Here is a 27,397-nt window from a genome sequence, read left to right as displayed (position 1 = left end):
CTCTCTCTCTCTCTCTTTGGTTAATCCACACCATGCATAATGCCTCACTGAGCACAATAGTTTTTCTGAATCCCAGAAAAAAAAAACAGGACAAAGCAGGAGCATGTCACAGTCTGAAACTCTGACGCTGAAATTAGACACTGCTACGCATCAGACCTCAACTTACTTGATGGAAAAGTTTATTTACAAGGCTGTTTGTGTCATTTCAATGTCAGTCACGTTCCCAGCAATGAACAAGCTTTTAGATCCATTTTGGAGTCAACAGTCTTTCTCTCATAAACATTTAGTTTTTGTTTTCTTGGTTTGGCTTGACATCAAATATGCTAAACCACTTGTAGAATCAGTTTTCATAGAATCTGCCATATACACAGGTTTCAAAAGAGGGTTTTCGCAGCGATGCCATATTTAACCTTTCAGAGAACAGTTCTTAAAATAACCATTTTCTCTTAGTCACACACTACATTTTAAAAGTCTAATCTAAAGAACATTGTTCCACTATAAAGAGCATTTAGTGCAATGGAAAGGTTCCATGGATGTTAAATGTTCTTCCTGGAATCACAGAGATGGCAATAAAGAATCTCAATAAAGAAATGTATTAAGATAATAGATTTCTATGAAAATTGTGTCAATATGAAATGGCATTTGAGACTGATTTTCCTGACTGTTATAATATGAAACAATATGAAGTATTTTATTTCCCAAAATTAAACAAAATGTAGGACGGGACTTGACTTTATGCATCAGAAATTGATTGGAAAGTGGTATCAAAATGACAGATTGTTGGAGGAGAGGGGCTGAAATATAAGGACTTGGTGGCATTGAGGTGGAGCAAGACTATGTGGAGGACCAATGAATCTTTCAAAATTAGACCAGTAATGTGTATTAAGATAAATGTGGTCAAAATATATATTTTTTCCTTTAAAAGAAAACTGGCATGTTTCCTCACCTCTCCGATCATACCGTTCCAGATCCCTCGTACCAGCTTGCCATGTTTGCCGTTGGTGACCAGGTAGAGGTCGTAGGAGAACTTGATGTTGCGAGAGAGCTTTTTCAGGATGTCAATGCAGAAGCCTTTGCAGCATAGTTTAGTGTATGGCTCAGTGTGTCCGACTATCCTGTGGGAAAACAACAGAACTTTATCAAGTTATTTAAGTCTATGATAACAATACCAAATCACACACACACACACACACACACACACAAAAAGGATTCGGCAGGAAGTTCAGATTCAGACATCATTAAACCAGAGCTGTATTTTTTTTTTATGGTAGTATTCACATGAATAACAAATCACTGTCATTGCAATTGAGCTTTTTCCTCTATGTTCTTCGAGCATGAACAAAAAGGGTTTCTAAATTGAACACATTTCAGAGTTTATAGCGTTGAACTGACCAAAACAAAGTCTATTTTTTACAACTATTGTAAATGTGAGTGGTGTATGACTGTTCTATGACAATATACGCAACAAATACCCCGCAAATAGAAATTAATTACTCAATTAGTTATACTTGGTGCTAGTTTTTCAGAGTACTGCCCCTGCGATGATGCGCTTGATGAATTCATTACACAAAAGTTATTTGTGTCTCGCGACGAGAAACAAACGGACTGCAAATTAATGACCAAAACCAACCAAACAAAACACATTATTTCCATGAGTGTAGTTACGCGTCTCTCTCTCTCTCGCTGATATATCTGATGATTTTGAAGTTAATTGATACTTGAAGTTAATAAAAACTGAAAGCACAAGTTTTTGTGTCAGGTTGTAATGTTGTAATACTAAATATAATAGGAGAACAGTGAGTATTATGACCTGATGTGAGATCCACCAATCAGAGAGGTTCCCGAAATTAAAATAGATTTTTGGATTGGTTAAAATGAATGGCGAATATCTCGTGTTCTTCACTGGCACCTATGTCTCTAGGAATGCCTATAGGGTCCCTCCTTCAATGTAAGTCAATGGGATTTTTTTTCACCTGTTACGTTTTTTTTTACATCTTGTAAAGTTTTTTTTTACAATTTTCACCAGGAGAAAATTGCGGGTCTAATTTAAAGGTTTCAGGTTTAAATTACACAATAGGCAATTCATGACCCATGAACCATCACTTAAGTGATACTTATAAATACCCTCCCTTCAAGAACCACAGGTAAGTTCACAATGAAGTTGAACGTGTTGCATCTGCAATGTCCCTGAATATTAAAGACCCATGCCATAAACACGCTCGTCTTATCTCTTTATGTGCAGCTGTAAGTATGCAAGAAGTTTCAAATAGGTCAACCGTAATACAAGAACAAGGTCTTGTATATAATCTATTTGCTTCTGTCATTAGTTACTCAAACTAGTTTTGTAATTATGTTCAGTGCCAATCCATTTGCCACAGTCAACAAATACATTTAAACAGGGCCATTTCTGTGTAGATATCTGAAATGAAAAACCTTTCAGCGATGGTTGTGCCTCATTAACATTACATTGTTTCCTCAGTCTTGGCCTGTTTCCTGTTTCCTCGATTATGAATGTCGAATCGAAACTTACATCCAATCACAAGTGATTAACGACTGCTCCAATAAATCCATTCACACTGTCTAACAGCAGTGACGGAGACTGTTTGTGCTTTTCTATAGCCAGACAATAACACTGTATTCTGAATGAAGCATCCTTCATGGCCAAAGTCTCTAAGCAACATCATGGAATACACGCAAACGTAAGAAGATGTCCTCTGGGGAACTGTAGGGGAACCTAAAAATGGCAAGGAACTAAAAAAGGGAGGATTACGAGAGCATTGATGACGAGAAGTGGCGAGAGAACTCGTGACGTCAGCAGTGAGTGGGCGGATGGGTAGTGGCCGTCACGACGGGTCCTCGCGTTTTGTCGCAGCTGTGACAGATGGAAGAACAGCCGGGCCAAAACAAATCCAACTCAAATTAATCACAAACAAATAAAGATGGAAGAGAAACGGCCTGCAGGATCACTGGCCTCATGTTGGATAAGAGCTGGTACTGTAAAGAGACAGTACATGCAGGATAAAACTGTGGCTCAGACATACGCTTTTGTTCTTATAGAAATGGACGTCATGTGGAATTTACATAGTCATGTTATATTTATTCTGTCTCCATCTTTTTGACCTTGTTTAGACTAGCACAAAAAAATCTGAACAGAACAAAACACATAAAAATCCAATACATCACATTTTTACAAGCACAAACCAAAAGCTGGTTGGTTTGAAATCGAATTAAAATCAGATTTTAGCCAATTTTGCCAGCTGATCAAATTAGAATTTAAGGTTTTTTTTTTAATCATTTGTTGTACAATTGTACAGGTGCTGCAAAAAAGGGGAGTTCACTCTAAAAAATGCTGGGTTGTTTCAACCCATGCTTGGGTCAAATATGGACAAACCCACTGTTGGGTTTAAAAATCAACGGTTGGGGTTGTCCATATTTGACCCAAACATGGGTTGAAACAACCCAGCATTTTTTAGGGTCAACAGCAACAAACAATGTATATAAATAATAAAGAAAAATGGAATAATAATAAATTAATGTAAATAAATATATATGAATACAATTATTTATACACTATTGTGTTTATTAATATAAAAAAATATATATCCTCTCAGTTTTAATTTTAGCTGTAGTCATTTATTTTTTTGTAATTTTAGTACATCAACCTACACCTTTTTTGTTACAGCTTTATTTTAATCAACGGAAACTATTTTAATAGTATTAGTTTTAGTTAACATTAACCACACTGAAACAAAAATGAATAAATTAGAATATACATATTACAGTATCTTTCTCATTTTAAGCTGTTATCAATGATGAATGTCGGTTCTGCCCTCATGAAAGACATAATAAATGGTGAAACAACCATTGCAAAAGCATGGTGAACCTACACAAGTTTAGGTTGTTACTTCTGCAACCAAAGTGGAAATAATAATACAACTGGTGACAGAAAATCTGTGAAACACTTGAACGTAATGTCTGTCCATTAGCGCATGAGTGACTGTGACTATTTTTGCCCAGGAAAATATTTTCCTAAATAAACCCTATCTAATAAACCCTAACTGTGTCATACCCTTTAAACCATAGACAACTGATAGGTAAAAAAAAAAAAAAATTGGTGGATAGTAATGTTATACCAGGACCAACCTGATGTTGATCCAAGAACATGTCCTACTTGGCAAATCAGTCTCTGATCTATGATGCTCATGCAGATGACTCAAGTTTAAGTTGGACTCCTACATTTCCCCATCCCCGTCCCCTTCCTGTCCTCTCTCTAAAAAGCAGAAAGTAATTCAAGAAATCAATATGAAGTGCACATTCTTGCTGTAGTGAGAGAGTCAGTTAATGCATTACTGAAGTGGTAGAAATGGCCATCCAGTTCACATTAGCAAGATGTGTGGTAGAAAAGCCATCCAAAACATTTTTTCTGCACATCATCAACAGGGTTACTTGCTCAGAGAAATGCAATCGATACCCTTAAAATGTTTCCCGACCACATCTGATTTGAACTTAAATCTGTGCCTTTAGGAGCGTTACAGTGGCTCATGTTTCTGTACTTGAACATTATTTGTTTTTAGAGCTCTGGTTTATTTCACAATGCCTGAGGAAAAATAAACAGTACTGCCTTCACCGAGATCTTCAGTCTGGATTCACAACAACAATTACAACCCTGGAAAACAACAGCGGGGTTTAATGTGGGCAATAAAGGGAGCATGTGTGAGTGCGTGTATTCATACAAAAAGCAGAATAAAGTAAGATTTGGAAGAAAATATGAGTGCTAATGCAAAACCTGCTGCCACAGTGTAGTTGTGGGTGACTGCAAGGACATTGCTAGGTGGTTGCTAGGGTGTTCTAGATGGTTGCTAGAGCGTAGGTATGTAGGCTGTTCTGGGGTGCGTTTCCCGTACAACAACGTAACTCGCTGCTAACATAGTACAACGCAATCATTGAAGAAATCAACTAGCTAGTCACAACTGTTTCCCGAAACCGTATTGTCGCAAACTGGTCGTTCAACCACGTTGGTTAATGATGTCACGCAGGTGGTGGAGTAATAACTAGCCTACTTTTAATGAATCTGTTTGAGATCGAATTAATGCTAGATGTTTTGCTATAAATTACAGATATGGCATCTGAGGACTATTTCTACTATTCTACTATCTACATAGTAGAGCACGTTCGCACATGCGCATTATTCAAAACCGACACTTTAAATCTCTTAACAAACTAAACGTCATAAACGACATTTGAATGTATTCTAAATAAAAGATATAGATTGTACTGAATGTCAGCTTGCTTATTTGGCTCAAGATAAGGACTCCACACGTCACGCAAACAAGAAACTATGCTTCTAACCACCGCTCGAAGGCTGTCGTTCCAACCACACAACTTTGTGATGCTGTTTGCGAATGTTCGTCGGAACTATGTTTTCGGGAAACACCGACTCGTTGAACTATGCCGATATCGACGGAACTTGCGACCATAGATGGCTAACGATGCTTTTGGGAAAATGCAACCATGTATGGTTCCTAAGGTATTATGGGTGGTAGCTGGGGTGTTGCTACGTGGTTGCTACAGTGTTGTGGGTTGTTGCTAGGGTGTCCTGGACAGTTGTTAGGGGCATTGCTAGGTGGTTTCTACTAGGGCTGTGCGATTAATTAAAATCGTCATAAAATCGCAATGCGAAGAAAGAACGATTTTCTCACCAGTCCCCTCAGTGTGGAATATGAATGCAGCACGCCTGCGTGAACAGAACAGGGCGGGTTTACCGTTACAACATGGAACAAAGCACAGAACCAGGTTAATTCAGGGCAGGAGAAGCACTTGGCCCAAAAATATTTTGGACACAGGATAGATGATGTATCATAGAGCCAGGTAATTTGCAAGACCTGTCAAACTATCGTTGCGGCACAACTCGAGACGCAGGTCTAGAGGTGCGTTTTTTAAAAGTTGAACTTCTTTTATCTTGAGCACTGCATAGAATGCCGTGTCATGCGCGGGACGCTACAAAAGAGGCAAGACACGAGCGCAACGGTTGAAGACGTACGCCAAGCGCGTGTTTACATAAAAAACAATGGCAGATTCTGAACTAGGTGAACACAAATACAGGCATTTGCAGACTGCACAGCATATGAAAAAAGTTCAAAAAGGCATGAAGAAATAACCGCCGCCATCATGTATTATTTATGCAAAGATATGGTGCCAACAAAAAAGCCGGCTTCCAAAAATGATACAGACAAGTATGTGTGAAAGGAAATATTGTTTCAAATATTGTTTGCTAGTGTTCTGGATGCTAGCTAGACTGTTCAGAATAGTTGCTAGTGTGTTGATAGGGGTTTCTGGCTGGTTAGTAGGGTGTTCTGAATGTTTGCAAGGTGGCTGGTAGGATGTTACTAGTCTCGCGTAGCCAGACCTTCAGACTGACAACAGAAGGTCTGGAATCCAAGGCAGCTTTCATTGGCCAAGGACCACCCAGAGGCCGTCTGACTGACATGTAAAGCATCCAATCGCAGTTAGATTTGTTAAGCGTCATGTTTAGGGGTATGAAAATGTAACATCGATGTCCCTAAAATAACAGACTAGTGTGTAAAACTCTTGGACATATTATAAAGAGTCTAAGCCATGAACTTCACATACTGTACTTCACATTCTTTTGACAATCCAGCGTTTAGTTTATCCTGGTAAGTGCTCATTATCACAGTAGTAAACACCACAGCTTTCTTCTTCCACGAGAGGGTTTGGCCTCACGAACGCGTTGTTTCAAAGCGGACCATAAAGAACGTGACACACATGTCTCCCGGAAATCCTGCAGAATCAGATGACGTCTGCGAAACTCCTTGAAGTGTTTCCAATTTTTTGTGCCATATGCTTCAGACGGCCGTTCAGCTAACAGTCCGTGGCCGTGACATCTGAGGCTGAGACTAGGATGTTACTTACTGGCCCAAGTCAAAAGAAACAAGCTCAAGTCTCTGTGATATTCTGGTCTTAGCACACCTCTCCTCAACCAGACAGATGGCTTCAATTGTCATTCATATCTGTAGCGCAGATGGTGCAGGAAAAGGTATCACAGTTTATGACATGAGGTTAAACATTTGCTCAAATGCCCGCCTTAGAAAGCAGTACTAATAAAGACGGGCAGAAAGCATGAAGGAAGGAGAGAAAGAAAGAAAAAGAATGAGAGAAATAGAGATGGTGCTGCAAAATGCAGAGCGCTCTAATAACACTCTACGGTCTCTAACCTTCCCGGTAACCTCTTGACTAATGGTGTGCACCATAAAGGGGATTAGAGGCAATGAGTCACACTAAACCCCCACCCACACAAACATGCTATCATCTCCATAAACCATGGAAACTATTTGTTTGACATCAGTCACAGCATCAACAGAGATGCACACAACCAGCCCACCCCTTCCTCACGTCACAACAGCTGGCGGGATTCATTATTTCAACATCTCATGGTCACAAACAGTGGCCTCAAAATGTTTTAGGACATTCTTGGACTGCAAGTGTGTCATGAGTGTCCAAATACTTTTTGCGGGCCACTGTTATCTTGTGAGTCTTTTTCCCATCCATGCTAACTTCAGTTTTTTTGTTCAGCTGTTTCCGGGAGCCCTCCGAAGCACTGAATTGGCCTCAAAGTAATGAGTAGAACACCCTGAGGGAATGACTCTTAAATAACATGTTAATGGGCCTACCACAATGCTGTGTGTGAGTATTTGGAGAGGGGAGGCAGAGCGTGAGAGGTTTGAGACCCTCCGCTGAGTCCAGCGCAGCTTTAATCAGCTCTGCTAATTACCGCTCAGTTCTCATGAGGTGAAGCCGCAGTCCTGTGAGTATCCAGTTATCTTCATCCAGAGCTGAATGCAGGCAGGTTGTGAAGGACTGAAAACAGTCAACTGACCCTAATGCGCAGCAACTAGAGCTGTCAGTATGAACAGTAAAAAAATGTATGTTTGTGGCAAGCCTTAAATAGACAAAAAGTGGCTTTAGAAGTCAACATATCCACATATATAATATAATATAATTATTATATTGTTTTATTTCTATATCAGTGAACACAATCACCACAAAATCATGGTAATGCAAGCTCGAACTGCTTCGATGGCATGATTAATTGCCTTAATTTTTTTTAATAAAAAGTAAAAATAAAGATTTTATTGTTAATCACTCATATAAATCAGACTTCCTAAAGCAACATACCGAAAAAATGTAAGTTAGAAGCATCTGTACTTTTAGTTGCTCCCCAACCACATTGCAAGTGGAGTGTGGTCACTTTATACTGTGGCGGTACTCAAGTTTTGAACTCAAGTGTCCTCCAGATGTCTGTGCCATTAAACCAGATGCATTATTATTCAGGTAGCTAGCTATAAAACAGTCAGTTGGTCACACTTTATATTAGGTGTCCTTAACGACTACAATGTACTTATTGTGTTCATATTGTATTGAGAAACACTTTTGCTGCTATTGAGGTGGTATATGGGAAAGGTTAGGGACAGGTTTGGTGGTATGGTAAGGTTTAAGGGTGGGTTAAGGTGTAAGTAAGGGAAGGCTCAACAGTGTAATTTTAGATGTAATTACAGAAATTAATTACAGCTTACATGCAGGTGTTTAAAAAATAAGTGCAATGTAAAAACATGTATGTACACAATAAGTGCATCATATCAAATAATTAATTTAAATGTTAGTACATAGTAGTCAAAGACACCTAATATAAAGTGGAACCCAACAGTTTTACCAATGCAAGATTTCCCAGCTGCATTTAATTGACCTGAAATAGAAAACTGGCAATAGTAGGAGATTTTCTGCACATCAGTGGCACTTTTGGCAAGGCTGAGAATGCAAAACTAATGTGTGTTGCAATATGAATAGCATTATCAAATTTCCTTTGTCCTTCTGTTGTTCTTTCAGGTAGTTTCTGCTGACATCTGTCTAATATTGTTTTATCTAATTCATTATTTGCAAAAATCTGGCACTCGTAACAACAACACCTGACAATCTGGAACCAGAAGTGTTTTCCAACAGAACAGCAACAAAACAGTAATACAGTCACATTCCTTCATTCTGTTCAGTAATATGATAAAGGCTCAGACTGGTCTATTCATTAAGACGAGCCCAGGCCTCCTTAATTATCCATTGATAAAGTGCTCCAGTGTGAGTTTACTGTGCTCTGTGGTTGACTGACAATGACCACGGCAGCTGCGGACTGGAGAAGGATACTGAAGAGGCTTCTGGGTAATTCCCTCATCAGCAAGGTGAATGTACACTACTTGTCAACATTTTGGGGTCAGTAAGATATTTTTGATACTTTTATTCCACAAATTAAATTATGGAAGTCCATTTCTGCCAAATTAGGGGGGAAAACATGCTTTATAATTATGACATAAAAAGTGGAAATTAACATATACTGTCAGAATTATGAGATGAAAGTTATAAATCTGACATCAAAATCAAAGTCATGACATTAAAAACAATGACATAAAAAGCGAAAACTATGAGATAAAAAGAAAATATTTTGACTGTCATAATTATGAGATAAAAAGTCTAAATTATGTGGAAAAAGCCAATTATTATCTCTTAGCCTAAAATATTGTGATAATTTATAACAAATAAATTATCACAACATTTTAGGCTAAGTCATAATTACTTTTTATCTCATAATTATGACTTTTTGTCAAAAGTATTAATTCATTTTTGTCATTATTTCAACTTTTGTCATATTTATGACTTTTTGACTATTTTCATTTAGTCAAATTTACCAAAGCATGTTTTTTTTTTCTTATGTGACAGAAACGGGCTTTTGTGTTAAATTGATCGAAAGTGACAATAAAGACATTTATAATGTAAAGATTTCTATAAAAAAAAAATGCTGTTCTTTTGAACTTCTATTCGTCAAAGAATCCTGAAAATAATGTATCATGGTTTCCACAAAAATATGAACTCTTTCCCCACCAGCGTTTATTTTTTTTTCTAAGTTGCCAGCCACCGCCAGCATGTTTGATCATTTTCACCAAACTTTCATGGCCCTCAAAATATTTAGTTTGAATATTTCATATGAATATCTGAACATACAAATATGAACATATGAAACATATGAAAAGGCAACTCACCATTCTGACTTTATTTCATGCAATTCTGACTTTATAACTTGCAATTTTGACTTTATAACTCACAACTGCAAGTTTATTAGGAAGAAAGTCAGAATTGTGAGATAAAAAGTTGCAATTTTAAATTGTTTTATTCCGTGGCGGAAACAAGCTTCCATAAACAACACCAAATTAAGACAAATTAAGTGCACCTCCTCAATTCCCCTCGGCTCATTTTGGGCTTTGAAACTACAACCTTTGGGTAACCAGCTCAAAACTTTAACCACTAATACACACCATTATACCCTATGTAGGTTCAGGTTGTTTGGGGTTGTCTTTTAGTTCGCCCCAAAATGAAAATTCTGTCATTTACTCAAAAGATATTCTAAAACAATGTTTGTTTGGACCACAGCCTTCTCTTTTTTTTGCACAAAAGTAAGAAAGTCATACAGGTTTGGAACGACACGAAGGTGACTAAACGATGACTGAATTTTCATTTTTGGGTGAACTATCCCTTTCAGCATTGTGAAGACCAAAACACAGTTACTTACGTTTCTGTCTTGTTCGACTGCCGTCTACAGGGGACGGTGTTACTGAGGCAGGTGCCAGTGACAGGATCCACGGCTTCTACGATCACAAAAGGCCTTTCCTCAAGTGTGGCGACTGTCAAGTGACGGTTGTCAGACACAGGCTCCAGGAAGGTCCCATAACGGGGCCAGACAGGGTACCTCGTCTGCAGGATACCATACTCATAATTCCCCACCTGTTCAAAAAAGAGACAGGTTTTAAAGTGTTAGAGATTATGACACATCCTTCCAGCTTTAAGCTGTTGATTTATTCATGAAGTTTTAAAAATAAACAGTTTATACTCATAAAACAAAGCCAGAAACACAACATTTTATATCATTCTATTTTATGCATTCTAAGTGTCCGAATCCAAAAAAAATAATAGAAATCAGGGAATTTTATTTATCTTCATCTTTCTCTATTTGCTGTGTTTACACTTGGGTTGTTATGTATTCATTGTGCAGAATTAGAGGCGTTGGTTAATTTCCTCTTGAATGGGTTTAACACACATCATTGTTAGTCCAGTTAGAGCAAAGACAAGACTCATGAGAAAAATGCCATATACTATTTGAAAACTTCTATTTCAACCTAACCAAGGAAATGAAAGCAATGCTGTATTTAAATGACTTCAAGCCGATGTAAATCTCTGAGCAAGCACTTTCTGCCGGTTACGCTTTATTAGTTTGGATGCAAGTAATCTTTGTGTGATAATTATATTCATTAGATTTTATGGTGCTTACCAATATAGACAAATTGTAATATATTGGCTAGCTCCTTTCATAAACATATAGACCACAGCTCAGGGAAAACACAAAACCACATAGTGAAACTAATTACTGTTTTTTTATTAAGCAAGAGACTGTCCACACTTAATCATCCAGTGCGAAATCGGTCCCTGGCTGGAATCACCCGTGCGCTTATTTTTCTGACGAATACTTATGTCATGCCCATAAATCACCATTAAATAATGTACAGTTCTTTGGGTTTCATAGGATCAAGATAGTCCTAATATGACAGATTCAAAGAATCTTCCCTTCAGTGAGCCAAATCACACCCTACTGAAATATATGCCTTTATACAGGGAGTGCAACACTACCAGCATGATCATTGCTATCAGTGATAATAGAGTTGGTTGTAGTGCTAGTTATCATAGAGTTGGTAATCATACTGTTGTTTATCATGGTATATTGTAAGATACTACTAAGTATGGCAGTATGTCAGTTATCACAGTTCTATTTATAACTGTCAATAATCATAGTGCTGGTTATGAAAGTGTCACTTATCATATTAGTCCAGTCATTTTAAGCCAAAATGGGTGTCAACCTTGAACAAATTGCAACAGATGCAAACTCAACTGATTTTGTATACTCAATATGTCCTGAGTAATGAAAAAAAAAGCCCAGAAGAATCCCATTATTCATTATACGCTTATTCATTCTTTATCTCACGTGAATAGGGTAAAAAGATTAACCTTTAGATATCACCATGAAAAGTTGATTACTTACATCAAGACAAACAAAAAATGCATTACAAGTTTTTTGAAATCGTTTGTTAACATGGACAAACGGTGCATAATCTAATTACGTATGTGCTAATTTGCATAAATACCACAACAGATCTAAACATTGGGTATAGCCACGTGAAAATGTCTTCTTGAATCTTTTTGACATATAACAGTAAAATACTTAATGTTAAGGTTTGAATGGAACCCATTTAGGCAACCCATGAGCATTAATACATAGAGGCAGGAAGAAGTACTTTAAATCAGCCTTTATTCATTATTATTGCAGAGATGGGGTTTGGGGTTGGGTCCGTGGGACTGTTTCTGGGGATTCACTTTTTATTTTGCCTACCCTTTGTCTTCTGCATTCCCCTTACCATTGTCTCCTGTTCGTCACTCAGACTCGTCCCCCAGAAACAGTCCCACGGACCCAGCCGCAAACCCCATCTCTTAATAATTAATAAAGGCTGGTTTCTAAAGTACTTCTTCCTGCCTCTATGTATTAATGCTCATGGGTAGCCTAAATGGGTTCCATTCAGACCTTAACATTAAGTATTTTACTGTAATATGTCAACAAGATTCAACAAGACATTTTCACCTGGCTATACCCAATGGTTAGATCTGTTGTGGTATTTATGCAAATTAGCTTATGCACCGTTTGTCCATGTTAACAAACAATTTCCAAAAACTTGTAATACATTTTTTGTTTGTCTTGATGCAAGTAATCAACTCAGTAATTTTCATGGTGATATCTAAAGGTTACATTTTTTACCCTATTCACGTGAGATAAAGAATGAGTAGGCGTATGAATAGGATATATTTGGGTCTTTTTCTAAACTTTCCCCTGATGGGATTCTTCTGGGCTTTTTTTTTCCTTACTCAGAACATATTGAGGATACAAAATCAGTTGAGTTTGCTTCTGTTGCAATTTGTTCAACCTTTTTTCATAAAATGACTGGACTATATTGCTGGTTATCAAACAGCTTGTAATCAAAGTTGTTTATACTGCTAGTTTTAATTATCACAGTGCTAGTTATGATAACTTTGGTTATCATAGAGTTGGTTATCATAGTGCTATAGTAATCATAAAGTTGTTAAAACTCGTTGTTTAAATAGTGTCAGTTATCATAGCACTGGTTATCATACTGTTAGTAAATATAAATCTGTTTACAGCTAGAAATCATAGTACTGATTATGATCTTGTTATGATCGTGTCAGTTATCATAATGCGGTTTATCATAGTATCTGTTATCAGAGTGCTAGTTATCATAGAGTTGGCTATAGTGCTAGTTACAGCATAGGTGATCATAACTTTTATGTTTTAGCTTTTAGTTTTCAGAGTTCCACAAAAACTAAAGAGTCAATACCCATTTTTTGCAGGTGCATCTGTCACTGGACGTTAGACCGGTCTTTGAAGGTCTTGGTCGTGTCAAAAATGTCACCAAAATGAATACATTTACATTTACATTTAGTCATTTAGCAGACGCCTTTGTCCAAAGCGACTTACAAATTAGGACTGAATTCAGAGAGTCATCATAAAGAGGCAAAAGCAACAACAACGCAAGAAGTGCTCAAAATACGAAGTTCAGGTATTATTCAGAGTAGCATAAGCCTGATAAGTGATGTTTCAAAGGGAAAGGAAATTTTCGAATACAAATTCAAGATATGATTGCAAAAAAAGTACTTGTATGAGATCTTGAATTTTATAATACAACATATTATATTATATCATATGCTATAATATAAAAATCAAGATCTCATACAAGCACTTTTATAAGCAATATCACAAGAACAAGTGAGCCGATTGCAAACGTGCTGATTTTATACAAATATTAATTGAACAAAATTGCATTTTAAAAACATCATTCTCAACATTATTTATGCAGTTGTAATTGTACCAATTCAGATGCAACTTCTGTGCCACCACTGCAGTGCAAAAATAAATTTTCTTGTTATTGATTGTTCATTCAATTGGTAACAGCTAGAGCCTTATTAAGAGTCTTATTATTCTAATTGTATGTATTGATTAAATACAAGACATTTCTTAGGCAGTAGATGTGGATCTTTTAGATGAATTTGAGAAGTTCTGGTCTGGTCTTGGTCTTGGTCTTGGTCTGGGCCGGGTTTCCCGATAACAATGTATCTTAGCTCTTAAGAGCGCTTTCTACGTGCAAGGTAACGAACGCTCGCAGCAATTCCACGAGCGTTTCCCAAAAATGCACTTAACATGAACGCGCGAGAACGCGTTTTACGTGCTACTTAAGCGTCGCTGTCCATTCGCGAAGTGCTTAAATGTAACCTTATATGGAATCGTATTCTGAACGTTTAGTCTTAATTATTAGATTTAACCTAATCGTCATCTGTGGATTAGCAATCAAGACAAGTCTAAAGTCTACATTCAGGCGGAGATAGCATACTGACAAAATGTATGAACAAAAAAACAAACAAGAAAAGATACCTTTCAAAAAAGATGAAATTAATGTAGGCCTAATTTTAGAGGAGATAGAGCGAAACAAAGATGTTATTTTTAACAGATTTAAAGGACACCATACAAATAAGGAAAAACAAAACATCTGGGTGGACATTGCAAACTAACTGTAACCCGGGGTGTTCAAAGATCAAGGAAGGTGGTCTGCAAGAAATGTCCACATGGCTGGTTTTCGTGCACGTCAGCAAGTCATTGACAGATTTTTTTTTTTATTCATCCATATTTTGCCCAGTCTTTGAAGCATATTTCCCACATTACTTCGTTCTTTTATGATTTTTTTTTTTTGTTCATTCATTTAATTTAGATGTGTATTTTTTTCTTGCCTTTTTTATTATTTAATTTATACATTAATTTAAACAAAAAACAAGTACCGTACAATAAAGTGTACAATAAAAAAGTACAATCAAAACCTTATATTTGTACTCAATTTGCAATGTAATCTGTTAAATCTAGATAAAAGTGTAATCTGCCGTTTGTCCTGCAGGTGCACGACCTCATAACTCTGTCTTATTACGATACACTTGGGGATTGACGATTCCTCCAGAGCACTCGTAGTTCTACGAAGATTTTCAAGTGCTACTTAAGTTACGATGCTTTTGGGAAACAGACCGTAATATTAAGATCAGTCGTACGATCGTTTTTACGAACTTCTTAGGCTTACGATGCTTTTGGGAAACTCAGCCCATGTCTGGTCTGGGTCTGGGTCTGGGTCTTGGTCTGGGTCTGGGTCTGGGTCTGGTCTGGTCTGGTCTTGGTCTTGGTCTGGGTCTGGGTCTTGGTCTTGGTCTTGGTCTTGGTCTGGACTTGGTCTTGGTCTTGGTCTTGGTCTTGGTCTTGGTCTTGGTCTTGGTCTTGGTTTGGGTCTGGGTCTTGGTCTTGGTCTGGGTCTTTTCTTGGTCTCAACACACACTTGGTCTTGATTGTCTCAGTTTAGGTAGTCTTGACTACAACACTGCTGGACGTGCAAACGTTTTTTTCTATGAAGATGGGAGTAAACTATTTATCTTTGCTTTATAATATGTAATTTGCATATTCCTAATCTATCTTGTAGTAATTCTTAAAGACACAGTGGAGAGAGTCTTTACAGGGTTACTCTGGATCACAGTACAGTGACTGAAGAAAGGCCAACCTTTGGCACCTGAGGGCACCTTAGCAGCTTTTGACAAAAAGGTGTCATTAGAAGATGACACTAGCTAAGTAATAAGGAAAGAGTTATGACCAGCTTTCAGCCTCACTGTGTTTGAAAAGTACAACCTTCTGCCTAATAAATTACCTACACAGTAAATTACATCAACAAAGCAAAGACGACTGGGAATGGAAAAGCACTCTTTCAGCCCGGTGCTGAAATAGATTTGCGAAACAGACAAAGATAAGAGCTGTATATCTTCCACCTGAGGCAAAGGACAATGGACTTTACCCTGAAAGACAGATCGCCAATGAGAACTTAGAGAGTCACGTGTACAACATAGAGAGACAATCCATTTCATTAAAAGAAGTTCATCATGCCTGTTGTCGTCACACACCAAGACACCTTGTGAATATGTGAGCAGGATGAAAGAAGTCATTCTATGAAGAAAGTTAAAAAATATCACTCAAAGAGAGAGGATAAGAAAGCCATAGTGACTGCAACACAAAGGGAGAATCTGTTAAAGGAATAGTTCACAGAAAAATCTAAACTCTGTCATCATTTACTCACCTTCATGTAGTTCTGAACCCATGTGACTTTCTTTCTTCCGTGGGACACAAAGAGACAAAGACTCTTGCCCATTCCCTTGCAATAGGGGACTGTTCTTTTAAGCTACCAAAATGATGCCATCAAATTACTCCATAGAACTTCTTAAAGGACAAGTTCGGTATTTTACACTTAAAGCCCTGTTTACAGATCGTATCTGATGAAATAGAACGGTTAAGATTAAAATTTGGACACATGCTGCTGTCCCAAGAATTTTAGGTTTATTTCGCTCCCCCCCCCCCCCCCCCCACCCCACCCCCACAATGGTTGTCTATGTGCACTGGAAGATTCCGTCCTAAAAACACATTAAACTTTCGTTTACAAAGATGTGAAACTCACAGAGTGGTCAGGGGTGTTCACTGATATGTTCACTCAAAAATCGCTGAAAAAGATGCATTCCAACAGGTTTTATCGTAGTTTTAGTATCTATCGATACTTTATTGTATCGTAGTTTTTGTCCAACTCCATTGACTTAATAGGACGTGCTGTGAGACCGCAGCACCTTTACGGTATTACTCCGCCGCTTCTTCTTCTGCTTCTTCTGTGTATTCAATGAAATTCCCGTGGTTTGCTTGCAATTGGCAAAGGTGCATTATCGCCACCAACTGGGCTGGAGTGTCTATTATTCAAGCTCTCAACGGAAGAATCATGGGTGTGACGCGTTTGGCAAAATAGGTCCACAAAAGCGAAATAAACCTAAAATTCTCGGGACAGGAGCATGTGTCCAAATTTTAATCTTAACCGTTCTATTTCATCAGATACGATCTGTAAACAGGGCTTTAAGTGTAAAATACCGAACTTGTCCTTTAAGTCTTCTAAATCCATAAGATAGATTTGTATGATTAATGTCATAATTCACTGAAAATCATGAACATCTGCCCTAGCTCTTATTGGTGCAATAAGATGTGCAAAAAATTTCTGATTTGTTAATGAATCATTCTTTTGAGTTGATTTTGTCAAAGAATCAGTTGATCTGTATCATAAAGCTTGTCTGAAATATTCAGAATCAGACTCATCTGGTTTTTGAATAAAGCTCACAGCAGCAATGATCTGGTCCCGGTGGTTAACAGCTCACTGGAGTGAAAATTATTGTCTCTTTTTCACACAATGCTACCTTATGACTTCAGGAGATTTGGAAAATAACGCACATATCATTTGGACTACTTTTATGTTATTTTATGATGAGTTTAGATCCTTTTTTGAAGCTTGAAAGCTCTGATTCCCAATAGAAACGAGCGACAGAGTCTTCAGAATTATTCCTTTTGTTGTCCACGAAAGAAAGAAAGAAAGTCATATGGGTTTGGAATGACATGGGGTTGAGAACTGTGCCTTTAAAGCACTAGACAGCAGTGAGATTAAATAGAGAGCAACATCAAATATTCCTCATCAAATTTTTTTAGTATCTAATCTATTACTATCTACATTTTTATAGCTCCATTGAGAAACATCTGTGACTAAGCTGATATTTAAACTAAATCTGCTAAGTCTCCTATGTTATGAAAGAGCTACATCTGAGCAATAGCTTTTTTCCAATTTTCCTCTTGGAGGATGTTATTTATTGGTGCATGTATGCTTATTAAACTTTTTTTTTTTTTTTTGATATATATTTTTGGATGTTTTGAGAGACATGTTCTTGCTAGCTCTGTATCAGTGTCTAATCAGTGTAAAAAAATGACAGAATCCCATTGTCATCCAATTCATTCCACCTTGTTTTAAATAGCAGAAAGCGTTTGATTACAGCAGTCTACATGTTTTCAGCACAGCGTGGTGATTGTGTCGAGCCTGGCAGAAAATCAGAATGGCCGACATCTCATTTGGAGCTTTGTTCTATTTTTCATGGCTTTCTCTCTCAGTGGTGATCCAGACGAGCGTTGCATCACTCTCAGTTCCTGATATAACTTCACTCCACCTGGAGGACAAAAAGCGTGGCCTATGCCAGGGAATTTTGGGCAAGATTCCACACCCAATATGAACCGAGTCCAACCTGAAGAAAATATCAATAACGAGTAATTGCTTAAAGACTGCTGGATGCAGTTTTTTGAGGCCCTGAACCAAAACAAATAGTCTTTATGGGCAACTTTCCCACTGGCTGTATAAACAGTGTTGAGGTTGCATGAAAGTAGTGACCGTAAAATTGTGGTGCACATTTCCATGAATGATTTTGAGGCAGACTGCGTTTCATTTTGTATTGCTTGTTACTGCTGATGTTTAAAGTTGCGCCAAACACAGTGAATTAGCTATCATTCATGTTGACCACTATAAAAACGCAGGACACCTGAGAATAGTTTGGTCATAAAACCAAACGGTGCACAGAAGATGTCATCCAGCTCTGGTAAAAACATAAATGTTTAATAGGATGTTTCACCCCTTCCAATTTCCATTCTCTGAACATAAAAAGTGAAAGTTGACACTATTCAAACTAATAACACTAAGGTGTGCATGCTATTTATCAATGGTGTTTTTGAATCACAACTAGCCTGAAGGCAATAAAACCTTCAGAGGTGCATTGAAATTGATGACACCATTGGTGGTGCAACCTTTCGAATATAATATGGAAGAATAAAAATGACATTTTTCATAATTTCACAGGCAAAAAACCCAAAAAAAACATTCTTACCTTATCCCACTGTCTCCCGCGGTCCAGAGTGATTATGATCATGGAAGGGTTGACCAGATATCCATCATTGTTGAAGGAAAAGTCCGTATTCTCCCATGACACATTCAGCATATGCCTGTGAAAAGAGTCAGACAGATGTTTTCTAAAAAAAAATTGGGAATCTCCACCCAGAGCACCCAAGCAACTCATTACACCCACCCTATCTACCGCATAGCAACACATGTAAAACTACCCGTTACACACTAGTAACCGCACAGTAACGCACTAAAAACCTCCCAGAACGCCCTAGCAACCCTATAGCAACATACAAAAACCACTCATAACACCCAGCCTATCAACCGCATAGCAACACATGTAAAACTACCTGTTACAACCCAGTAACCGCATAGCAACGCACTAAAAACCTCCCAGAAAACCCTAGCAACCCCATAGTAGCAACATACAAAAACATTCATAACACCCAAGCTATCAACTACATAGCAAGCAACTTACATAAAACCACCTGTTACACCCTAGTAACCGCATAGCAAAACACGTAAAACCTCCAAGAACACCTTAGCAACCCCTTAGCAACATAGAAAAAACACTCATAACACCCAAGCTATCAACTGCATAGCAAGTAGCAACACACGTAAAACTACCTGTTACACCCTAGTAATCGCATAGTAAATCACTAAAAACCTCCAACAACACCTTAGCAACCCCATATCACCATAGAAAAAACACTCATAACACCCCAAGCTATCAACTGCATAGCAACACACGTAAAACCACCTTTTACACCCTAGTAACCGTATAGCAAAGCACTAAAAACCTCCCAGAACACCCTCGCAACCCCATAGCAACATACAAAAAACACGCATGACACCCAATCCCCCGCATAGCAACACACGTAAAACCACCTGTTACACCATAGTAACCACATAGGAACGCACTAAAAATCTCCCAGATCACCCTAGCAACCCCATAGTAATGCATACCCAGAAAGTCCTAGCAACAACATAGTAACACAATAAAAAACCCAGAACACCCACGTTTTTTTTCTTTCTGTCTCACAATGTTTCTGGTCTCATATAGCAGCAGACCTTTTTTTTTTTTACAGATTTTTGGGCACAATATCCTGGTAATTACTGTTGGGCTTTCAAAATAATAATAATAATAATAATTTTCAAACCTTTTCTGCTGAAACAAATTCCCAAAGCAATAAAAACTGCCAAAACCATGCCAACACTTCCGTTTGGACCTCCCTGAGGACACAGTCTCTCAGTTTTTTCAGGATCCTTCACCTCTCAAGGCTCAGTCTCCACTGAAGCCATCTAAATCAACCTGCTTCCAAACGCAGGCTAGACCTCATTGTGGAGCAGCTTCTCTTTCAGCTAAATTTGTTAGCTTCAGGCAAATCATCACATATCCCAACAGGAACATTTTGCATCTGTTTCTAACATTGCATGCCAATAAAAATGTACCAAACTGTAATATTTAGTGTTAGGGGGTTGAAAAATTCAAGTTAGGACCTACTGTAAATGTTACTTCAAATCACAGATTGTTGACTCCTAAATGATCTGACTTTGATTTTTACCCACTAAACAATAAAATAGGTGAAAAACGTTTTTTGATCTAGGCCAATATGCAAACACATAGCAACCACAGAGAGCACCCTAGCAACCACATAGCAATGTGCTAAAATCCACTTAGCATCTTACTAACCACAGCAACACATTGGCAACACCCTAGCATCTTGGCAGTGACTATTCAGAACATAAAATATAGAATCTATTTTTAAACATTATTACCCATCATCCAGCTCATTTCTTGTACTCCAGACAGATTTTGTGGGTTCTATTATATTTTGTCTGTCTATGGAATTTGGACTGATAATCTTAGCATTGAACCTGAGCTGTTTTGCTTTTTGTGAATGGTACATAAAAAGTGCATTTTCTCTTCATAATACAAACCCCCAAAAAACTATTTTTTACACATTGGCACTAACATTGTTATTGTAGTCGAACAGATAAAGTTTACACAGCAGCCCAGATCAAGTGGAATATATTATCAGAACAAACTCCATTAGCACTTTGAAGGTCTGATACACTTTTGATTCTGAACATTGCATCACTGCCCATGTTATTGAAAATATCTGCTCTTATGCTCAAAGCATTATTAAATCAGATAATTACAGCCACATGATTCATCATGCACCATAATTGGGGGACGCTGTGGGTGGGATATTGGACAGCCTCATCTCATCTATACACATCACACACACACACACAGCGTCCCAGTGGAGGTGATGAAAGCCCCCTGAGTATTATGGGCACGCTTAAGTGTCATCTGTGTGAAAAGCCAGCGTAATCTGATAATCTGCTGTAATCTCATTAACAGGTAAAATGACTTAATAGCAAGAGCATTAAAATCAGACTTAATTAAAAACAGCCCATCAATAATAAGGGTGACTGGCCTGGATCGAGTTCATTTCAGTGGCATTTTATCTTTATATACCAAAACTGAATGAGTAACGAGAAAATAAATCCCCTCAAAAGCAAGATTATATTGTCAAGAAGTCATTCTACCGGGGTGAATGTTACTGTGTTCAGCTCTGTTCTAAAAACTAGTGAGCTGCCTAGCTGCCTACAACACAGCTGTTTCTAAGACAGTATGCTAACCGTCATGTAAACTCATGTGAATGATTTAGAACACTCTCCATAGCAACTCAAATATAAAGTCCCTTTAAGGCAAGTCATTTCAATCGGCGGCCATCTTTGAAATACCTCTCGGGCAGCTATTTCAGTCCTGCTCCTCTCTTTTTGAATGGGGAAAAAAAAAAAAATTTCGGTTCACCAAGCTTACGATGAAATTTCACATTTAAAATCCCCACTGAAATCTACGGAAGCCCTGAAACACAACGTAATTTTTTTTTCTAAAAAAAAAAGTACTCTCAAAATATATCGACTTTATTCTCGAATTTTTTTACTTTTTCTTGAAATGCTACAACTTTATTCTTGTAATTTTAGATTTTTTGGGGGGGGGATTTTTTTTCAACGAAGTTACTTTGATTAAAGATTACGTGGGCACATGAAAAAAAAAAGAAAAAAAAAGATGTGAACGGATAAACCATTTACAATAAGCTAGAGTTGTCAAAAAGTACCAACTTCGGTACCAAGGTGTACTGACATTTTTAAATGTGACGATACCAGCATTTCCCTCTAGAATTTTGAGCGCTGTTGAACGGATTCTTAAACACCTCTGATTGGCCATTGTGTTGACGCGTTCAACATGTCTGTGATTGGCTACACCTACAATGATCAACAATGACATCTTTGACGCTCCTCATCGATCGCTTACACAGATACACTCGGGAGCGTTTAAAAGCAATATATCCACTAACAGACGGATCCGCTGATAGACGCCGCTTTCAAACACTCCCGTTTGTATCTGTGTTGGCGCTCGATGAAGAGAGTCAAAGACAACATGTTTTTGAAGAGTTGATCATTGTAGCCAATCAGAGACATACATGTTGAGCACGTCAACACAATGGCCAATCACAGACATATATGTTGAGCGGTGCAGTGTTGCTTCTTAAGTTTAGTACATGTATCTAATTTCACTTAGGATTTTTTGATATTTTAACTTGAACAAAAATATATTTTTCAGTGTATGAACTTGTGGAAAAATTCTACTTATGTGCTCTACAGAAAAAATAACATACAGGTTCAGAACGACATGAAGGTGAGTAAACTCATCCTTTGATACTGGTATAAAAAGCGCTTGTGGTATCTCACAGCAATGCAAACACACGTTCACAGATCTCCTGCATGATTTACAAGCCAATGACCTTGGGCTGCACCAAACACGGAGTACCTCTATCTGTATCGTCCGCTCAAACTCTGGCCCCCTTTGGATGATTAAAACATTTTCTGACGAAATAGGATTTGTTGTGTTCCCTGGCACAGATGGCACCAGATTGCTCTTTTGGGCAGCCCTGGCAAGAAAGGGCACATCACACGTTATATCTTCGCTCTGATCCCTGTATCTAAATCCGGATGGCACAGACTGGGCAATGTGCAGCAAAGTGAGCACCCTGGTTTTTGGCCCTGCTACAGAAAACTGTTGGCAGAAGTTCAAACTTTCCTGTCACTTTATATCCATCAACCTTAACTTTGCTTATGCGACCCTGTTGGGTCAGGAGTTTTTGTAACCTTATAGTAGATTTCACAACATACCACAATTGTACACATGGATTTCCCCATTGCCCCCCTATCTGTTGTTCAAAATCTCTCCTATACCATGGCTGCATCTCAATTTACTTCCTATCCCATCTAAACAGCAAGCGGTATTAGGATTAGTGGGTCCCAAATCAAAGTACATTAAAATGTCATGTCAAAGGTATTCATATAGTGTCCTATTTCTGATGGACTTTAAAGGGTTAGTTCACCCAAAAATGATAATTCTGTCAGTAATTACTCACCCTCATGTTGTTCCAACCCCGCAAGACTTTTGTTCATCTTCGGAACACAAAATAAGATATTTTTTATGAAATCTGAGAGCTGTCTCACTCCTCCATAGGCTTACATGTTATTGAAACTTTCCGGCCCAGAAAGTTAGTAAAGACAATGTTTAAAATAGTCCAAGTGACTACAGTGGCTCAACCATAAGGTTATTAAGCGACGAGAATACTTTTTGTGCGCACAAACAAACTTCAGTTTGGGCCTCCGAGTGAGTTCAAAATAGTGTAACAGCGCAGCGCTTCTGGGTTGTACGTCAGAACGTAGGCTCACTATCAGCCATAACATGAAGATCATTACCGGTATTATAGATAGACTTTTAGGGCCTTATCATACACCCAGCACAATAATAATTTACACCCAGCGACGCAAGTGTTTTTTGCTAGTTTCGGCCTGACGTCCTCTTAACGTCCTGCGCCACGTTGTTTAAACAGCAAATGCATTTGCACCCGTGGGCTGCTGGTCTGAAAACGAGGTGTGTTCGGGCGCATTGTTGGCGCATTGCTATTTTGAGGCAACTGAAATAGACTGCGCCATTGACCAACTGAAACTTGGTCTAAAGTCAATGGCGCAGGATTATATATATTTTTTTTGTTATTTAAAGGTCGCGTTAGTAATGTGCGCCTATAGGCGGGTCCACAACGCGTGTCCACGAGCAGATCCGTTTCCTCTCTGGAGAAGCGTTTAGTCTTCCCGCTTGCAAATTCCGCCATGTAAATAGCGAATCCGCCATTGCGCGAGCGTTTTAAAAGGAAATGGGAGATGAGACTCTGATTTATTGTACGTTACACCCAAAACACCACCCATTACTCATTAAGAGAATAGAGACAACCCTTTTAGACCATGCGTCGGATGTGCCGACCACTTTTCCCATGATTAAACTAGCAAAAGTGGATTCAAACACGCACTAAGTGCACTTGCTCTGTGCGCTTTAGACCATGCACTTAGATCGTTAAAATAGGGCCCCTAATAGGCCTATCATTGCATCCCTAGTTTTTGAATGTATGAACCTAAAGGTTAAGGGTAATATCTCCACCAAAATAAAACTCTGAAAACTCACCTGTAGAGACTGTCATTGGTGGATGGCCGAACCGGACTCAGACAATCCATGTGTCCATCAGGAATAAACCCTCTCTGCTTGCGGAAGCTCTCCACTCCTTTCACGACGATGGCTACACCATCCCTGACTCTGTTTCTCAAGCTCATCTTCCAGCGATCTGAGATAATGCTGATCAATCCAATGGGGAAGCTGTCTGGGGGTGATATATTGGGGTTTCCCACTGCAAGGCTGGGGATAAACCAGATATACCCCGGGCCAACCAAACCCACTTCCCTGGCCATGGTGAACAGGTACTGGGCCTCATCATGCGAGCAGTAAACCAGCAGCACCTGCGCGTCGATCTGCTGAAGTAATCGGTGGGCACGGAGGTCGTTCATGCCGTCGGCCGACATGTCAAACGTCAAGATGTCCTGCAACTCCCAGAGGAAGTAAGATGTATCGATAAAAGAGCGGATGTAGTCCACGTAGGTGTTGTATCCTGGGTACAAGCTGGTCACCACCACGAAACTGTCCCAGTTGTACTCCTCCATCATCTTGAACATCCCATTGATCTGCTGCTCGATGGAAGAGCCCAGCTGAAGGAAGGCAGAACCGTCACCCTGTCAGAAACACAGGAAAGTCAGAGCTTGACATCATTTCTCCATATGGCTCTTGGCTGTTAAAACCAAAATTTGCATCAAGATTTCATAATGGTATAAAACCAAAAACATTGTCTAAATGCAATAATTAATAGTAACAATAATAATGTGATAATAATTATTATCATAAGAAACCTAAATTAAATATAATAACTCTTGCATATTACTTTACCATACTATTTAATATCATTATATTTTATAGAATTGTATATTCATAAAGTAATAATAAACATCGTCATCATCATCTGACAACATAACTTCATCCATTATTTTTGAATATTATATTCAGTCACAGGTGTGTCTTGTGTACTATTGACTGTTCAAATCCACTTTGAATGCAGCTCATCCAATTTAATTATATTTAATTATTGTAACAATTATATAAGTTATATATTCATTATACAAAAAAATATGATTATAATCCTAATTAATAATAATAATTATTATATTGGTTTTATTATTATTATAAACTTAAATATAAATACGAATACAAATTACTAGCGTAATAACTACTAAATAATAATATTATATTTAATATAAGTTTATATTAATATAATAATCATCATCATCACCAGCATCTGAATAAACAACAGCATAACATAAATAGGCCTATAGAATCAAAATGATATTCAGTCAAAAGTGTGTTCTGTACTGTTATAATGACTGTTCAAAACACCTGCGAATGCTTTATAAAAGTTATTTAATCGTGCTTAATGTGGCACAAATAAAGCACACCCTGCAAATGAGCTTACAATAAAAACTTTGCATGGCAATTAAAAAGTAATTGCCTATAGTATATCACCCATAACTACATTCTTCAATACTATTAAGGCAAAACATGTTTCGACTTTGAGGCTGCATGCTCAATCATCCATGCACAACATCATTTTGAGACTTGGCTGAAGATCTAAAGGCAGTCTTTATGTAAGAAATGTATTTCAATTAAGCATAAAATGGCACTAGACATTAAGAAATCATGTTCATTTCAAATACTTATATCACTGACAACAGTAGTCCAGTCAGGATATTGTCATTTAAAAAGTGAAGTTGCAGCCCTCAACTGATGTTGATGTTGTCATCTTGTGTTTTGGCCTGAAGCGCCACCCTCCACCTATCTACCAATCACGAAGTCCGTAGTGTTTCGGCATCGGGGTTGCCAGTTCTGCTCTAGTTACCACAGCTACGTTCCTGCTGGATCCTGCAGCCTATCTGGCAACCTCGAGTCAGGGGGGAGGGGGAGGGGATACACCGCTCTACAGTCATTTGAAAGTGATTGCAGTACCAGTTTTGGCCACAATCTTACATACAGCTCCTTTAAGGGTAATCCAAAAAAGTAGTCAAAAGCAGGCAAAGGTCCAAACATACTGAGATCAAGATCATCCAAACAGGGTAAAATACACACCGCTAGTGATGGGACGGTTGATACCATTACCTAGCCTGGGTTTCCCCATACTGCCTTGAGCAGCGCGATTTTATTCACGCTGCAAGGTAGTCTGGCTACCATGGGCTAATTTTTCCCCTGAAATAGGGAACCAATCACAGAACGGGGAGGGAGCAGCAAGACGATGACGAAGTATATGCGACACACCGAAGCAGTTTGTTTATCTATGGATCCAACATGACAGACGTAAAAATATATGCATATTTAGTTTAGCAAGCATCTCATCTACAAAAATATGCCTGTATTTCAAGTTGATAAAATAATTTAAAATCCACATCAGTTATTTGTGCCGACGCGCCACCCCTCCCAGGATCTATAACGTTACCTAGGCTACTTCCACTTTTAAAAATTCATCATAACCGCGCGCGCGATCTGCTTGCAGTCGTCGAGATGGATGCTGAGGAGTTGAAGAAAAGAATAGCTAGTGGAGATTGTAAAGTTGTCGACAATACGTCATCAAAAATCAAGTCCAGTGTGTGGGAGAAATTTGGAGTTATCTGAAGAAAATATTGTAAAAAGCTTTGCTGCAAACATTTTCGTGTTGGATAGCCGCAAATGTGGAACTTCATCCCTGAGGAAGCACGCAGATAACTGGTAACAAAGCCGTTCTATCGAACGGTATTTTTCGTATTTAACACTGTTAAATATTCAATATTCTCTTAACTCAGGCGATATTTATATTTATATTATTCATACTACTCAAAATACTGTAAATATGTTCATAATCTGTAACATGCACTAGACTCCCACTGTCTAGTGTAATATTCTCTAACTC

General features: G+C 38.1%; 1 protein-coding gene across 1 annotated transcript in view; it reads right to left on the bottom strand.

Annotated features, from left to right (window-relative positions):
- grin2ca (glutamate receptor, ionotropic, N-methyl D-aspartate 2Ca) overlaps nt 1–27,397 on the bottom strand; it is a 78,225-nt gene that overhangs the window by 12,292 nt on the left and 38,536 nt on the right. The window contains exons 4-7 of the mRNA XM_082163184.1: nt 24,544–25,142; nt 18,982–19,096; nt 10,628–10,839; nt 947–1,115 (exon numbers count right to left, since the gene is read on the bottom strand). Of these exons, the coding sequence (XP_082019310.1) occupies nt 947–1,115; nt 10,628–10,839; nt 18,982–19,096; nt 24,544–25,142 (1,095 nt within the window). The remainder of the gene's footprint in view (nt 1–946; nt 1,116–10,627; nt 10,840–18,981; nt 19,097–24,543; nt 25,143–27,397) is intronic.

Source organism: Leuciscus leuciscus (assembly GCF_965113295.1).
Source record: "Leuciscus leuciscus genome assembly, chromosome: 1".
Taxonomy (NCBI): domain Eukaryota; kingdom Metazoa; phylum Chordata; class Actinopteri; order Cypriniformes; family Leuciscidae; genus Leuciscus; species Leuciscus leuciscus.
The sequence above is the reverse complement of the archived record's forward strand: the minus strand, read 5'-3'. Positions and strand labels throughout refer to the sequence as shown.